The sequence below is a fragment of the Heteronotia binoei genome, chromosome 6 (genome assembly GCF_032191835.1).
Source record: "Heteronotia binoei isolate CCM8104 ecotype False Entrance Well chromosome 6, APGP_CSIRO_Hbin_v1, whole genome shotgun sequence".
In the NCBI taxonomy this organism is placed as follows: Eukaryota; Metazoa; Chordata; class Lepidosauria; order Squamata; family Gekkonidae; genus Heteronotia; species Heteronotia binoei.
The window spans coordinates 74,442,682-74,460,233 of record NC_083228.1 but is presented as its reverse complement, the minus strand read 5'-3'; the positions used below and the strand labels follow the sequence as shown (position 1 = coordinate 74,460,233).

General features: G+C 47.3%; 1 protein-coding gene across 8 annotated transcripts in view; it reads right to left on the bottom strand.

Annotated features, from left to right (window-relative positions):
- The window catches only part of NT5C2 (5'-nucleotidase, cytosolic II), a 122,270-nt gene that overhangs the window by 30,368 nt on the left and 74,350 nt on the right, over positions 1–17,552 (bottom strand). For 4 of the 8 annotated variants that reach the window (XM_060241739.1, XM_060241741.1, XM_060241742.1 and 1 more), the window contains 5 exons: positions 15,221–15,316; positions 14,344–14,435; positions 14,130–14,187; positions 11,556–11,649; positions 6,635–6,688 (listed from right to left, as the gene is read on the bottom strand). In XM_060241739.1, coding sequence (XP_060097722.1) covers positions 6,635–6,688; positions 11,556–11,649; positions 14,130–14,187; positions 14,344–14,435; positions 15,221–15,316 — 394 coding nt within the window. Of the gene's footprint in view, positions 1–6,634; positions 6,689–11,555; positions 11,650–14,129; positions 14,188–14,343; positions 14,436–15,220; positions 15,317–15,409; positions 15,500–16,900; positions 16,961–17,552 lie in introns of all 8 variants that reach the window. The other 4 variants (XM_060241747.1, XM_060241746.1, XM_060241744.1 and 1 more) reach the window with 3 other exon arrangements.

Genomic DNA, 17,552 nt, shown 5'->3' with positions numbered 1-17,552 from the left:
CAGCGGGGAAGGCTGGGTGGGTCTGTGTGATTGCACAGATGACCACTCGAAGATCACCAGTTACAGGTAAGAAACCTGTCCATCTTCTTCGTGGTCTCTGTGCATTCACACATATGGGTGATTAGCGAGCCATTTCTTCGGAGGTGGGTGCTGGATCTGTAAGAAAAGGTAGGATTAGAGTGTAACATAATGATAGTGTTACTCACGGTGGTTAGTCGAAGATCGATCGTAGCACCGCTTGTCCGAAGGAGGCGTCTCGCCGGGCACGAACGTCGAGGGCGTAGTGCGAGGCGAAGGTAGATGTAGAGGACCAGACGGCTGCGGCGCAGATGTCCTCTATAGGTATGCCTTTCATGAAGGCGGACGAGGTGGCCACGGCTCTGGTTGAGTGGGCTCGTATATGTTGAGGGATTGGTTGTTTTGCCAGCTGGTAGGCGAGTTCGATGGCAGCAACAATCCATTTGGAGAGTCTCTGGGTAGATATTCTGCTGCCCTGATTATGGGTAGCGTAAGTGATAAAGAGTCTGGGGTCTTTACGGATTTGGCGGGTTCTATCTATGTAGAAGGCTAGGGCTCTCCGTGCATCCAAGTTGTGGAGTGCCCTTTGTCCCGCGTCCGCGGGGTGCTGGAAGAAGGCTGGTATAATGGACTGTCTTCCCAGATGGAAGGGAGAGACGACCTTGGGAAGAAAGGTCGGGTCAGGTCGGAGGACCACCGTACTGTTATGAAATGTCGTATACGGTGGGTCTGCTCTGAATGCGCAGATGTCACTGGCCCTCTTACCTGTGGTGAGGGCCGTAAGTAATGCCGTCTTCCATGACAGCAGGTGCAGTGGAATGGAAGCCATGGGTTCGAAGGGCGGTTTCATGAGTTGGCTCAGGACTAGAGATAGGCTCCAGGTGGGTAGAACTTGTTTGATTGGTGGGTGAAGGCGAATGATGCCCTTGAGGAAGGCTCTAGTCGCATGGTGAGAAAAAACCGTTGTGCCATCGATGCGGGGGTGGAAAGCAGAGATGGCTGCCAGATGTACCTTCAGGGAGGAATACGACAGACCCGCTCTAGAGAGCGTTAAGGTGTAAGTTAGTACCTGAGGTATGGTGGCATAGTTGGGGTCGAAGTTGTGTTGTGAGGCATAGTGTGAGAAGCGTTTCCACTTAAGTAGATAGGATTTCCTAGTAGATGGTTTTCTGGAATTCACTAGGACGTGACGGACCTCTGGGGGGAAATCTAGAAATTGATTCTCCAGGCTGTTAGCTTGAGTGACGCCGGGTTGTGGTGAAGGACCCTGCCGTCCTGTTGGGAGAGGAGATCCCGTGTTTGAGGGAGCTGGACGAAGGTATTGTTGGACAGGAGCAGCACGGTCGTAAACCAGGGTTGGCGCGGCCACCATGGAGTTATGAGGATGCAGTTTGTGTGGTCTACCTGAATCTTCTGTAGAACTCTGGTGATAAGTGGGATGGGGGGAAAGAGGTAGTGCAGTGTTCCGTTCCAAGTTTGTAGGAAGGCATCCCCCCTGGAGAGGTGGGATGGGGGACCTCTCATGTAGAAGCGGGTGCATTGGGCATTTGATGGTGAAGCAAATACATCTATCTTCGGTTGTCCGAAGACGTTGAAGATCTGTCGGATGTATCGACTGTTGATGGACCACTCGTGGTTGTTGGTCGAGTGGCGACTCAGGGCGTCTGCCTGGGTGTTGTCGGTCCCTGGTAGGTGCACGGCCGTGAGGAAGATGCCCTGGCTTATGCTCCAATGCCACAGTGCGAGGGCTCTCCTGCAGAGTCTGACGGAGGCGGTGCCGCCCTGCCTGTTGATGTAAAAGACTGTGGCGATGTTGTCGGAGGTGACCTGGACGTGCTGGTTCTTTAGCGACGGGAGGAAAGACCGCAGGGCCTTGTGCACTGCGATGAGCTCCAGGCAATTTATGTGGAGAGAGCGTTCGTAGTCTGTCCATTGGCCCTGCACCGTGAGGTCCTCTAAGTGGGCTCCCCATCCCCACTTGGATGCATCTGTGGTTACGATCACCGAGGGCGGTGTCTGTTTGAATGGCATGCCCTTGAAGAGGTGATGTTGCTTGGTCCACCATTTGAGGGATGGCACAATGTGCGGTGGGAGGGTGAGTAGTGTGGATTGATGTTGTGTGTGGGGGCGAAAAGTCCTTACGAACCACATTTGAAGGGGGCGCATGTGCAGCTTCGCAAACCGCAGAACTGCTGTGGTTGCTGCCATGAGGCCTAGCATTCTTTGGAAGGTGAGCGCTGTTTGGGAGCGCTGGGCGATGATAGTGTTGGCCATTGACAGTATGGCGAGTGCTCTGTCCTGAGGTAGGGAAGCCGTTTGCGAGAGCGTGGAGATGTCCGCCCCTATGAACTGAATCCTCTGGGTAGGGATTAGTTTGGATTTTGAGAGGTTGACTCGGAGGCCTAGGGTGGCCAGGGTGGAGAGGGTGGTCGAGACGTCCAGTTGTAGTTGCTCCCTGGAATGGGCGACGATCAGCCAGTCGTCTATGTACGGGAAGATTGATATCTGTTGCTGGCGTAATGTGGCTGCTACTACTGCCATGCACTTGGTGAAGACCCTTGGTGCTGTGGAGAGGCCGAAGGGGAGGGAGCAGAACTGGAAGTGCTGCCTCCCTACGGCGAACCTTAGGAATCTTCTGTGATGATGATTGATTGTTATGTGGAAGTAGGCATCCTGGAGGTCTATGGACGCCATCCATGCTCGTTCTGGGATGAGCGGAAGGATTGCCTGAAGCGTGACCATACGGAATTTCTTGTAGATTATGTGTAGGTTGAGTTTGCGGAGGTCGAGGATGGGTCGGAGTCCTCCGTCCCTTTTTGGTACCAGGAAGTACCGGGAGTAGAAGCCGGTGCGATGGTATTGGGGTGGGACTGGTTCTATCGCGCCCTTGTCCAGCAGAGACGCAATTTCTGTCTGCAGGGGTGCGGACGGGGGTGTGGTGAGGAATCGGTGGTGCCTTGGAGTGGATGTAAACTCTATCAGGTAGCCTCTTTGAATGATGGTGAGGACCCAGGCGTCTGATGTTATGGTCCTCCAGGCAGTGTAGAACGGTTGTAGTCGTGTTGATGGGTTTGGCTGATGAAGGGGGACTGGACGGCTCGGGGCAGGGAGGTCAGAGAGATGGTTTGGATGTGGTTGGAGGTTTCTTGGTTGTTTGGCGTCTGTGCTGAAAGGAAGGCTTGGACTGTGGTGGTTTGCGCTTCCATGAATCCTGTTGTCGTGGGGATCTGGCCCCTTTGTATTGGCTGGACCTCCAGTTCCTTTGTCGGTTGGATTGTGTCAGAGGTTGGGAAACTCCCAGACGTTTCGCCCTCTTCCTGCCATCGTCTACTGACGTGAGGATGTCATCTGTAGATGAGCTGAACAGGCCGAGGCCATCAAAGGGCAGGTCTTCCACCTTGTATTTGATGTCTGGTTGGAGGGAGGAGGATCTGAGCCACGCGTGTCTACGGAGTGCTATGGCTGAGGCCAAGGTTTTGGAAGAACACTGTGCAGCGTGCCGTGCAGTGTTGATTTGCTGTTTGCTCACTCTGGCGATCTCTTGCAGGGTAGTGGCGGCTGACTTCTGGGACGCCTCGGGTAGGGATGGTACCAGTGCGCCGAGGGAAGTGGTCAGGTTGTGGGTGTATGCGGAAAAGCATGCCATGTAGTTGAGGATTTTGGTTGTGGCTGTAGTGAGGGCGTAGATCTTTCTCCCGATCGTGTCGAGTTTCTTGCCCTCTCGTTCTGGTGGTACCGGGTGCCTAGTCTGCTTCGATTTCGAAGACGAATGCACGATGATCGAGTTCGGAGCCGGGTGAGTGAATAGGAACTTGGATTCAGGTGCATGTATCTTGTAGAGGGCTTCGACCTTCTTGGATGTCGGCGGTACTGATGCCGGTTTGTCCCATGCTTCTCTGAGTGTTTCTAGGAGGACGGGGAGCATGGGAAGAGATGAGCTGGATGGAAGATCCGCATGCACCAGATCGAATACGACGTCCGAGACTCTGGGGGCGTCCGTATTGAGCTTCAGGTTCAGCGAACTTGCCATGTTTGCCACGAGGTCGAGGTAGGATTTCGGGCCCTCGGACGGCGATAGGTCTGCTGGCTTGGCTATGTCGGATTCTGGGGATTGTAGGTCCGAACCCGAAGAGTGGTCGGAGTCGGAGAGTTCCTCCTCGGATCCGTCGTCGGTTCCCTGGTGCAGGTCGGGCTGGGGCGTTGTCTTGGGAGCCGTGTGTAAGGACTCGAGTGGCGGCGGGAGTTTCGGTTCGGCGCCGAGATTCGTAAGGTCGTCATGGTGAAGCGGTTCGACCGATGCGGAATGGAGTCTGTGTGAGCGATCTCGGTCGCGAGGAGACTCTTGGTAGCTGTGGTAATGTCGATCGTAGGATGGTGATCGTCGGTGCCGTCTTCGGTTCCGTGGGGATGGAGACCTGGATCTCGATGGAGAGTAGTAGTAGTGTCTCCCCCTGCGGTGGCTGCGGGAGCGACGGCGGCTGCGGGACCTGGTGCGGCGGCGACTGCGGGACCTGGTGCGGCGGCGGCTGCGAGACCTGGTGTGACGGCGACTGCGCGACCTGGTGTGCCGGCGACTGCGGGATCTGGTGCGTCTGCGACTGCGAGACCGCGGTCTGGTCGGGAGGACTCTCGGGGTCGAGGGTTCTCTGGTGAGCGCGTGGGCGTCTACAGGGTGCGAGAGATCTATGAATTTAGATGGGTCGAGGATCCCAACGGATGCGGTAGAGTGCGTATCCAGCAGTTGGTCTGGTGGGGAATTCGGAATGGACGGTGACTTGGATGAAATGCGGATGATTTCCAATGGAGTGATTGATGGTGTTGCTGTCGACTTCGATGTCGGAGTCTTCGGCAGCGATCCGGAGGCAGTGGCGCTCGGGTTCGGGGTCTTCGGCTTGGTGGTCGGGTTCGAGACCGAGTCGAGAGGTCGGGTCTTGTGCTTCTTGGAGCTCACGCTACCCGTCGGGTCCGAGTGGGCGGAATCGGAACGGCGGCGCTTCTTGGGGTCGTCCGACTTCTTGGAGTGCTTGCCGGTCTTAGGCTTACTGGGACTCTGTGCCACGGAAGCTGCCGACTGCGTCTCTCCCACGAGGTGTGGGGAAGATGGCGCGGGTTGTTTTTGTCCGCCATGCGGCATGGCCGGTCGGAGTGTGGTTTCCATGAGGTGGCTCCTGAGTCTCGCGGCGCGGTTCTTGCGGGCCTGTTTGCCAAATTGGCTGCAGTGCACGCAGGAGTCTGGACGGTGGGCCTCTCCAAGGCAGAACAAGCACAGAGAGTGACCGTCGGATGAGGGGATTTTGGATGAGCAGCTGGTGCAGCGTTTAAAGATTATCTTGTCCCTTCCTTCCATCCGCCCGGGGAGGGGGGGGGGGGAGGGGAAAAGTCCCGAAGAGATAGTAAGAAAAGGCCTTTTTTTTTTTTTTTTTTTTTTATACGATACCAGGTAGAAGTAGAAGATGAAGAGTTGAGGTTGAAGAGAAGGTAGTTGTAGAGATTGCAATGAAGAAGTTGGAGATCAACGAGGAAGGTGCGATCCGGTCGGCGGTAAGGAAGAAACTGAGTGGCTAAGCACCTCCCCCTTCTCCAGGCATGCGCAGTAGCTGACTCCTCCCAGGACAAGCGGGAGGCGCGCCAGATCTACGATCAAGATTGCTTTGAACTCTCCGAGGTCGGGGCCAATCCTGCGGATTACCCATATGTGTGAATGCACAGAGACCACGAAGAAGATCAATAAAGATGCCCTTCCCTGACTCACCCATGCAGATTTCCTATTGAAAGTAGATCTGGCTGGCCTTCAGACTCTAAAGGCCAGGTTTACCACCCACCAACCTAAAGTCCATTACCTGACAGGTAAGAGCCCACTTCTACATTGCAACCAGTCTTTGGACCATTTAAAATCCTATCAGGGGTCCAGGGTAGTGATCCAATACTGCCAATGGCCTTCTAGCCACATTAATAATAATGTGGATAGACTGAACTGTGGATAGACCGAAGCTGCACCTACCAGGCTTGTCTACCACCATGGGATTCCCTTGTGAAGCCTCATAGGATTGAGAGCTACTAGACACAGCTGCAACCCACTCCCCATTCTCCCACTGTTCCACAGGGCAATCTTAAAGGGACTGGCCTGGAAAAGACCCTAGGGATGCCAGCAGAGTGCAATAGGCTCCAGAGCTCCCTGCGGGTTATAAGCTGCCCAGGGCCATTATGGACATTTTCCTATGCAAAGAAGGCCTGGATTCAGAGTTCAAAGGCCACACCAAGTTCCTATAGGAAATAACAGTCAGTAAATCAGGTTTCTGGCTCCAGGTCTACTTTATTTACAGTCCTCCCTGTTAGTTGGAGTCATGCTTTTCCTCAAAGGGCTATTATTTTCAGTGGGGATATACCTGCCATCTCCACTGAAAATAGCCCTTTCAAGTTTGAAGGGCAGGTGTGCTATTAAGCAACTAGGGATCACTCACTCTTTCCTATCCATTACTACCTCCTCAGTAGGATTCCTGATGCCCATTACCACTCCCAATAATATCAGAATCAGAAGTGTTGGGATCAGGAATGGATTTAGTGGTAATTTTAAGTGGCAGAGTGGCACCTTCATTAAAACTATCTGCATACTCACATCTTTCACCACATACTTTGCAAGATTCTCAACTGTCTTCTCCTTGAGAGATCCCTGAAACAAAAGAAAAAACCTTATGAGATTATAGAAGTTATGACCTAGCAGATATCTTACTCAGGTTTCATATTAGTATCAGCTTCCATGTTGTCATCATTCTGTAGAAAGATGTAACAGTAATACCTGAATAAGTTACTCTAAAAGTTTTTTAGTTTCTCATTTTGAGACTGACTCCAGATAGACTCAACATGGGGGTGGAGAACCCATTCATTTCAAAGATAAACACAGGGCAAGGTGTCATTGATGCCAGTTTCGCACTAGGGCTTGTTCCGGGTGAAAAGCCCTTTTGCCCCTGGCGCTTCTCTACATTTTTGCACAAGCTGCTACAGAGCTGCAAGTTGGCGCGCTGCTCTCCTATGGAAAACAGAAACCACTTGTAAGAGGATCTTGCTTGCTGAGGGAAAGCAGCGCACCAACTTGCAGCTCCATAGCAGCTTGTATGAAAATGGATAGAAGTGCCAGGAGCAAAAGGGCTCTCCACCCAGAACAAGCCTAGTGCAAAATCAGTCTGAGTCTTTTCTGGGGTAAATTTAACAAAGAGTAATTCAGCACAACTACAGTTAACCAGGAGTATAAGGAAGCATAAAAGTAGTTAAGATGTGGATGAGATATATTGTAAGTGTAGATATATGGTAATGAGCACTCAGGAGTATACAGATTTCTGCTAATGTCTATGTTCCCTGACCAAAAATGTCTAGTCAGAGGTAGGGCTGTCAGTCTTCATACTATGAAACCAAAAGTCATGTAAATCTTTTTTATTAAGGCAAAGCAAAATAAAACACAGTGTGCCAACTTTTGTATTCTTCAAAACTCTACATCAGTCTAGATGTTAAGGAAGAAGAGTGGGTCTTTTAGGCAATGATCCTAAGGGTGAGCAGGGAGAGATTCCCCAAGTTCATTTTAAGGCAGCAACACTGGTTGCTGATAAGGATGCTCTAAGAATGTATCTCACATTTCCACAGAATGCACCTGCCAGTTGTAGCTGTCCCACCTTGCTTGCCCCCATGTAGAGATTATGTCAGTACTACTTTGCCCCAGACTCTCCCCTCTCCCACGTTATCTAGCACATTTCCACCAAATGGGGAAAAACAATAAGGATATGCACTGGAAAAAATATGTTTGGATTCAGACTTCAGGAAAATACTTCAGAACAAAAATACTAGTATTTGGGGGTATGGGGGTCTATTTGGGGCTATTCAGGTTTCATTATTTCCTACAGGGGACTTTTTCACAGAAGAGAGTCTGGAGTGGCTATTTTTTACTCAAATGACACCAAAATTGTAGGGAACCTAGTAATGCATGTGTGAGGGAGCTAGGGTCAGTGGGCAAAGGGGACCACTTTGAATCCTGTCACACCTTTACCCAGTACTTAAGGAGAACCAAAATTAATTTTGTCAGAAATAAATGATGGCACAGATAGCATTTTAAGATCACAACAAATAATAAGTTTCATTATATAAAGATAGGGTGGGAAGGGAGAAAATAATATCAAAAGTTCGTATATTAAAATCTTTGGCAGGCAAATCATCAAATTAGGACATCCAAGAACACTCCTTATGTTGGCAGGCTGTTATTATATAAAACAAACCATGTTCCCCTTAACTGGATAACACTCATAAATAAAAAGACTTTTGAGATGGATTTGGCTTTTCAAAGATCTCCACACACTATCTCACTTCCTCAGAGAAGACTGACTGATCTTGTGTAAAAACTTCCCACCACTGACTCTTTCCCCTAGCAAACTAGGTATCCTCTTGTCTGAAGAGCTATACCCTGGACTCTGACACCCTTGAAGGCCCTTCACACTGACACTTCATACACTTGTGCCAAGTCCCCTTCCACTGCTAGGATTTCTGTCTGACTTCTGGAATTTCACACAGACACAAGAACCTTTTGTCCCTCTCACAGTGTGTGTTTTGTGTTCTTTCTTAGAACCAGAAGTTTACCCCTTTGGCTCTGACAGAACTCCTCTGCGGAGTCTTTAACCTCGTTCTGCCTTGTGACACTTTATGCTACAACTCTGAGAGTCTTCTCAGAAAGAGCAGCTGTTAGCCCCTTCTCATAAACAGAAACTCTCAACAGACAAGAGCTCTAATCAAATGCCAGCTCTGTCTCAGACTGCCCACTCTGCAGTCTCACTCAGACACTTCTCAGTCTGAACTCCACAGGAACTAAACTGGACCTCAGGAGATTTCCCTCTCCTGCCTCCTTTAACTTGTTACATTGGTTACCATGGAGGCAGTCAGCCAATCACAGTCTCAACTGTCACTCACTCAGACTGCTTCCCAGTCCATCACAGCATGTTTACCAAAGATCCCCTAATTTTCAAGTGATTTGGACCAAGGGATCCAGTTCTACAGACCTGTAAACAAGATGCCCCCAGCCAGCCCACTTGTTTCCATTGTTTCTTACAAGGGGAAAAAATTCAAAGAATCTGATAGCCAATCACACAAGCACAACCACTGGCAAAAGCTTCCAGTGAAAACAGAACAAACCCAACAGAACCAACATCATGCCAGAGAACCTTAGCAAAAACACATGCCAATGTGGAAAGCCCAACGTAACCAACATCATACCAGAGATACCAGTGTAAGCAAGGGACACCATTGCAAGCCAAACAGAACAAAAGCCAAACTGCAAAAGCCAAGCCAAACCTGAAGCCAATGTGGAAAGCTCAACAGAAACCAATGTCAAACCACAGAACCTGAGCCAAACCAACCCTGAGTCTTCTCAAATACCCAAACCCATACCTACACTTAACTGTTAACAAAACATAACCAGAAATTTTCTTCTGAAGTTGTGGCAAAAATTAAATTTTTAAAAACCAACAGGAACATTCCAAAACTTCATGAAACCACTCTTCCCTCCCAAAAACATATTAAGATCTTTAGAACAACTATACTGGAACAACTATAAAACCAGGACCAGAAAAATGCAAAAAGATAAACTTTTTAAAGCAGTAACAACTTGGAAAATACCCCCCAAAAGCACAAAAGTATTTGGAAATACAGAAAATGCAAAGCATTTAAAATTCCATCACAAGCCAAGACAAGAGCACCAAACACAAGGCTTTTAAATCCTTTTAAAAGTAGCACATAACAAAATGAAGGGGAATTATTTTAAAAGAACCAGAATGAAAATAAAAGGCTGACTCCCCCACATACATTATAACCCCTCCAGCAAAAGTGAAAAACCAGAAAATTTTCAAATAATTTTTTGAAACAAATTCTATCCTGAAGATGTCCAGTAGGGAGAGAAAAATAAGATCTTCCCAGGAAGGCAGCAGGCAGTAGAAATCCAAAGCAGAACAGACCAGCAGCAGCACTCTACAAAAAATCTAGCACTTAAATGGGGATCAAGCTGCTTTTATCCTCTTTTGCCTATACTCAAAGTCAGGGCTAAAGCTTTCAATGCCCTAGCGAACTGCTCACTAGTGAGCCCCCCCACCAAAAAAAAAAAATTTAAAAAACAGAATTGTAGGAGAAATGAAGAAACTTGAACCTATTTACATTTTTAATTTACAGTTTTTTGTTTTTTATTTTACATTTTTTTTTAAAAAAAATTGTGAGATTACGCAATAAAAATTGTGAGAATACTACTTGATTCTTTTAGCTGCAGGTGCCAGGGACAAGAGTTTCACATGCCCATCTCTATTTAACCCTTTTAGCTGGAGGTGCCAGGAACAAGACCTTGGGCATGTGAGAAAGATGCTCTACCACTGACCTATGGCTCCCACCCCATGGCTCTGTTAAAGTAGAGTAGGAAGAACGAGTGGCAGCATACAGCTTCAACAGGAGCCAGTTTTTAGAAACCGTAATTGGCTCTTCTTCAGCTTTTACAATTAGTTAATTTATCCCTGCTGGGCTCCAAGGAGCGCACTGTGCAGGTGCCGTCTGCTTTTGCGTTTCCCAGGTCTGTAACAGACCCAGGGAATGCAAAATTGGCCGGGTAGCATCTGTGCTCCATGGAGTCTGCTTTCCATTGGGGAAGGCAGGCTCTAAGGAGCACACACTGTGCACGGGGAGAGGGGACGCCTGGTGGTGCTCCCTACACCAGGTGGTGCCCTAGGCGGCTGCCTATTTGGCCTACTCCCACACAGCAGCCATGGTCATGAAGGGATTTGAGAATCATCATCATAGGGCAGACAGTTCAAGTGTTCCCTTTATCATCTGGTTCTGTTGGCTGGGACAGTTGCCTCCATCCCCCCCCCCGTTCCCTCCCTCCCACTGCCAAGGAATCCTGGGAAATGGGAGAAAGCCAATCCTGAGAGCCTTAAAATAGCAACCCCAAATATTCCCAGATTTTTTCAGGAGCTTATATTTGGTATTCTGGAATCCTGAATACTGTTTTGGCTGAATGGAACATACTCAAAAGTACTGGTTAGACTTTTGGGGGTATATTTTCCAACCAAAAATATCCAGATACACATAATTAAGTCTGGAGGCTATAAACAGAGCAGATGATTTTTTTGAAGGTAGGTTATGCAGTTCCACCCACAGAAGTTACTATATACAAAATGCTCCTAAGGGAGAAAAGCAGAGTATAAATATAAGGCCTTGGCACAAGCTTCTCTGAAGGATCACAGCAGAACTATCCAGATATGAAACTGTCCAAGCTATTGAAACATGAATGTGAATGTTTGGAGCTGGAACACAGGAGTAGGAAGTAGGGTGGAAGTAAGGTTTGAACCATGTCTTCAACACTCTACTTCTTGTTCATTATATCATTGGTCCTTAGCTAGCATTTAATAGTTACCCATGGGATAGCAGAGAAAATTTCATATTATGATATCTTTATTCAGAAGTTAGAAAGAGGTTTAGCTACACTAATAGATAGTGAAAAGAAAGGCTCAAGTTTCAATCACCTTATAATGAACCCAATCCACAGCATCTCTCACATCCTGGAACATGCTTCTGAAGGACATGAAGAGGTCTCCATCTTTAAACCCTGTTTCACAGCTATGAGAGAAAGGAACAAAGTACGGAGACATTATACAGTAAGAAGAGTTCAAGAGGCATCAGAACTCCTGCAGAGCTGGAATTTGCAACACTGTAACTAGCTATAAAACCCTAGTAGGGTTTAGTCTCATGGAAGCCAGCAGGAAGCTCTTACGTATTATACTAGAAAGAATGCCTGTTGCGACAATAAATATAATGGGTACTAGAAAGATGCTGGGTTTGAAGAACATGCAAACAAGAGGTGGGGATTTAAGAATGACAGAAGGTGAACAGGATGGAAGCTAACTCCCCAGACTCATGCAGTATTCCCCGGACCCCGGGTGCTCTCCAATTCCCCTCTTAGCTTTAAGAATCTGCCAGCCCCCTGCTATCGCCATTCATCCCACACTGTTGGTATTCCCCCCTTGCTGTGGCAGCTTTCCCTGCTAACCCAGTGTTCCCCCCCATATGTGGCATGAACCCTGCACCTGACCATCACCTGGCTGACAGCCACAGTACAGCCTGCACCACTTTCTGGCCACATGAGCTCCCCTTCATTGGCAATCTTCAAAAAGTGGCTGGATGATTATTTGTTGGAGATGCTTTAGGCTGATACTGCATAGAGCAGGGGGATTGGACTAGATGGTCTGTATGGCCCCTTCCAACTCTATGATTCTACGATTCTCTTACTGTGAGCCCATTGGGAGGCCTTGTGTTGCCATGGGACAGCACTGTCATCATCTCCCAGCCCCTCTCTAGGGCTTGTGAGGGGGCAAGAGAATGCTTAGGTCAGTTTTGTCTCACGGGCCCTCTCATAGGGCTGTGGAGGATGCAAGAGAGCACTGGTGGCAGTGGCATCTCCTAGGCTTTTTGGGTGGGCTTAGGTTGCTGCAGGAGAGTGACATTGAAGGTTGCTAGGTCTCCCGAGTGCTCTGTTAGGCCTCAGGAGGGTGCAGGAGAGGTGTCTGGGCAGTGCCATTTCCGAGGCCCTGTGGGAGGGCTCGGGAGGCCACAGGAGAGTGCTAGGGCCAGCGGTTACTGCCAGGCCATTTTGGAGGGCTCTTTAGGCTGCAGCAGAGGGCTGTGGATGGTGGGGACTCCAAAGCCCTTTGGGAGGTTGCGCTAGAGTGGGCCATCTCCCAGGCCATCTCAGAGGGCATAGGAGAGCAGCAGTGATGGTGGCAGTGTTGGATTTGGAAAGGTAGGGAAGGCCCCTGTGTTAGTGACAGCTCTCTGGCGGTTCAGAAGTCCTTGGGATGTGGGGGGAGAGTGGCAGAACAAGCTCTTGGCTCTGGAGGCAGCATCCTGGAAATGAGGGAAGTGCCTGCAGTGGTGTCTCGATGGCTTTGTGTGCCCTGTGAGTGAGCTTTGGGGGTCTCATGAAAGTGGCAGTGGTGGGTCTCGGAGTCTGTTGTGTCTGCATGCAGTCCCTCATGCTGGTCTTCCACCCCATACTGTGCAGACTGTAATCCCCTCTGTGGAGAGGACATGGAGAAGTGGAGATGTGTCTTTGTGGTGTGCCCAAGGTGACAGTAGCATTTTGACGGCTTGTTCGAACTACCCCAGGCCAGCAGTGGGCAGGAGAGAGCAGAGTCAGCCAATGGGAAGCCACAGACTCTGGTTGGTGGGTGATGGGCCAATGTTTCATAGTGTGCATTTCTAAGCTATTGGGAGCACTCCATTTGGCCAGCACCATAGGGGAATTATTTATGATTTCACAGCTTATGAGTAGACAATAGTATCCAGTCACTAATCAGCCAAGTTTACATACTTAAAGGGCTATACTCGGTGCAATGCTGGAGTGCTGTGATTGAAACTCTAGATATTTAATCTAGACCTAAAAATCAACAGCAGACTCCAACCTGGATTTGGCCTTGGTGCTGTGGTATATACCTCTAATGTTTTACAGGTGCCCTGATCACCCCGTCGCCAACTCTACAACTTTAAGTGGGGGGAAGCACAAACAAAGCTTCCAAACTCAGAAAATAACATCGCATATTAAGAAAAGAAATTATCTAGCATTGCAGTCTTCAGTCATATCTCTCTCCCCTTTTTAGGGCCAATTTCTATGTATGAAATCCCAGTCACAGAAACACAGTGTCACATGCAGTTGTACCTAAGTCAATGATTTTTCACCTTAAATAATAAAACCATGAAAATCCTGTAATGATTAAATTGCAAGGCCAACCAACACAAACAACAGGCCTCCAGCCAGAAAATTCTAGTGGGGGGGGAGGGTCAACGGGAAAAAAAATTGGGTAGAGGGCCCCCCTGGCAGTCCCCGCTCTCTCTGCCACCACTTTTCTGGCAGCCCTGATCTCCACGCCGCTCTGGTGGCCCCGCCCCCTCCGCGCAGCACCTTCCCCTCCCTCCCAACTTGTCAACCTGGCAAAACAGTGAAGAGCGGGCTCCTGGGGCTCTTTCAAGGTGCCTCCCCACCCCCGGCACGTGGCTAGCACTGAACTTGCTGAGTACGCCAGAAAGTACAATTACACACTTACCTTGCATATCTGTCACAATTAGTAAAAAAATCAACCAGACAAGCCAACAAGTAGGTTTCTGCAAGGAAGGAAAGCCAAATAAAAGCAACATTAATCATTAAGTGAAGGAGAGGTTTACACAATTAATAGAAGCCAAAAGGATATTTCCAACTTTGATACTGAACAATGTCAAAGTACAAAATTTGCCCTACACCTCCTTCATTTAGGGTCTCACCTGGTAGGTTGAACAGAGTGTTTAGAATATAAAACCTGTCAGTGTCATCCCTCTGGATGAATTTATTAGGATACTGCTCTCGGATCTCTGGCCTAAAAAAAATAATAAAGGGCAAGGGAAGATGGTACTTAAAGGATGTCAGTGAGATCACAGTCATTTTTCCCAATTCTGTGGCAACTTTCATCAGAGGCCAAAAAGATCAATAAGCCAATTCAGCCTTTAAAAACACTGCTGTTAGAAATGAAACAACATCAAGACTTATTCTGTGATATACCTCCCTTTCATATAAGGCAGGGGTGGCCAAGGGTAGCTCTCCAGATGTTTTTTTGCCTACAACTCCCATCAGCCCCAGTCAGCATGGCCAATGGCTGGGGCTGATGGGAGTTGTAGGCAAAAAAAAAAACATCTGGAGAACTACCCTTGGCCACCCCTGATATAAGGCCACATATACAAAACTCAAGCAATAATTACTGCTTTCAGTTCTTCTTTGTGCTCCCTCCTGAACCTCTACACAAGAATCAAAGTAATAAAACATAAGCCTGTATTTTGACTAGCATGCAATTCATTAATTAAATCTTAATACTTCCTTAAAATATACATTCAGCAACATTTCAAACTGTAAATATTTCCAACACTAGCATATGTATGATATGATGGAAGGTCTCATCATCATACTGCAATAGGCAAATGAAATTACACAGATATTTCTCTCACATTCTCTTGAGTTTCTATAACAGGGTTTCCAAATTTAGCAGGATATACTGGAAAGCATCAAGCTACAGCCATTTGGAAGATGCTATGCTGAATATTGAATGTGATTAACAACCAAATGCTACATAAGTTCCTGAAATAAGTGCCATAAACCTATGGTACTCACCCTCTCATGAAGTTAAAGCCATGTGCACATACTAGGATGTTCCCATAGGCATCAACTTTTAACAAGTTTCCATAAAGGGAATCAAACACCAGGCCTCTATCAAAGAAATGCAAAGAAGGATATAAGAATTTTATACCATGAAGTGACAAACAGCAAGACTTAAAAAGATAGTCTATTGGAATGGCATACCTGAGCCAGTTCTATCATGTTCTGTCCAAACTAGAATCTGACCCTAAGGAGGACACTTTGCTGACAGAGTCCCATTGAACTTTTGTTTAGCTGCAGAGGAAAAAATATTCTGCATTGCCTGGTTTAAAAATACAATTGATCTATTCTGTTATATTTACTCATTTATCTAAACAGGTAGGCTGGTTTACACATTTAGTAGGACACTTGCATAGCTTTGAAAACCCAAAATTTAAGAACTCCCACCCAGCCCAGTCACTGAATAACTCCAAGACAGGATCTCCCCATGTATTCTTCACCATAAAAAGACTTGTCCATTTAACACTAAGCACTAGTAAACATTTATCCTAATTGCTTACAATGATGCTGAAGAAATAATTTATGAAATAATTTATGTAAAGCACTTTGAACATATTGAAATGCTAATATTACTAGTGTTGCAAACTAAACCCTTTTGAACAAGTCTACAGAGAGAGTTAACTGCCATTTATCATCTAAGTGGTTTTCCAGAGGAGCCTTGATTATAAACAGCAAGAGCTGAACTAGTTGTGACAGCAGCAAGAACTGACTCAGTCACATAGAATGTGATTTTAAAAGCAAAAAGGGATATTCAAGTGAGGAGTAAAGATCTTCCCCAGCCTGCAGCTTATCCCCAAAGCTTCTTTTCCTGAATTATTTCCTCCACAGCTGTGCTCAGGTACTAGAAGTCATTTCAGCTAGGTGAAAAGTACCTGGGTAGAGAAGACTGCAGAAGACTATCCTTGTAATTGGGGTTGGTTCATGTTTTTCCATATGGAACTTCTACCATGTCTACCACTGAGCAAAAATTACAGCTCATTGAGCAGGATTAGTGGGCACTTACTTAGAAATAGCCTCTCTATGTCACATTCTTCCCTTTCTCCTCACAATGTGGGGAGGTGATATGATAACCATCTTCAAGTACTTGAAGAGCTGTCATATAGAGGATGGTGCAGAGTTGTTTACTGTTGCCCCAGAAAGTTGGACCAGAACCAACAGGTTGAAATCAAACAAAAAAAGTTTTCAACTAAACATTAGGAAGAACTTCCTGACAGAGCAGTTTCTCAGTGAAACATGCTTCCTTGAGAGGTGGTGGGCTCTCCTTCTTTGGAGGTTTTTAAACAGAGGCTAGATGGTTATCTGACAGCAATGCTGATTCTGTGAACTTAGGCAGATCATGAGAGGGAGGGCAGGAAGGGTAGCATCCGTGCTTGGTTTTCATGGCCCCTTCTTGCATACCCAGGGAGATGCTGTTCAGCACTTTGAGGTCAGTCAGCAATTTTTTTCCAGGTCAGTTTTGTCAGGGATCCTGGAGAGGGTTGGGGGGACATCTTTTGGCTTTAGAGCAGGGGTCATTGGGTATGTGTAGAAGGGAGGTACTTCTGAATTTCCTGCACTGTGCAGGGGACTGGACTACATGACTCTGGAGGTCCCTTTCAACTCGATGATTCTAATGTATAGTTTTTTCCCACTTACCCATGATGCAACAGTCACATAGTGTGCTTCCTCACCAGCACTCTGCATCACTGGCTTCCACTAGTGGGAGAGGATGGGGAACCACATGACATGAAGAGTTCACATCATGGCAAGTAAATCAACATGTAATTGGGAAAGAGGTGAAAATATTACATAGGGAGGCAGTTTTGAGCAGCCACCCTACTCCTACCATAACTTGTAGCTTGGCCCTCAATATTAAGAGACTGAGAAGGAGGCAGCCAAACAAGCAAACTAAGACTATTACTATATTTTCTTCTTTCTAGTCCAGGGTTTTGTGGCTGTATCAGAAGTCCAAAAGCGTCTCCAAGATCAAAAAAGGTACGGAATCCCTGCTCTAGTCAATTAACACAGACAAAGAAAAAACTGAATACATTTTTGTATGGACTAAATAGATCCTATTTTTCTGCACCAAGGCCTTACAGCCTGATACCAAGTATATGGCCCAGAACTTGGACTGTCACATGGATAATCATATGGACAGCCCTGGATGCAGGTAAAGCAGCATCACTACTTCATCGTAAGTTTAGAAGCACAAGCTTTTGATACTTGCTCAAATTTTACTTCACCACTAACTTTCAGAAGTTTTTGCAGCAGCATGAATACATACTAGGGAATGCACAAAGATTTGGGC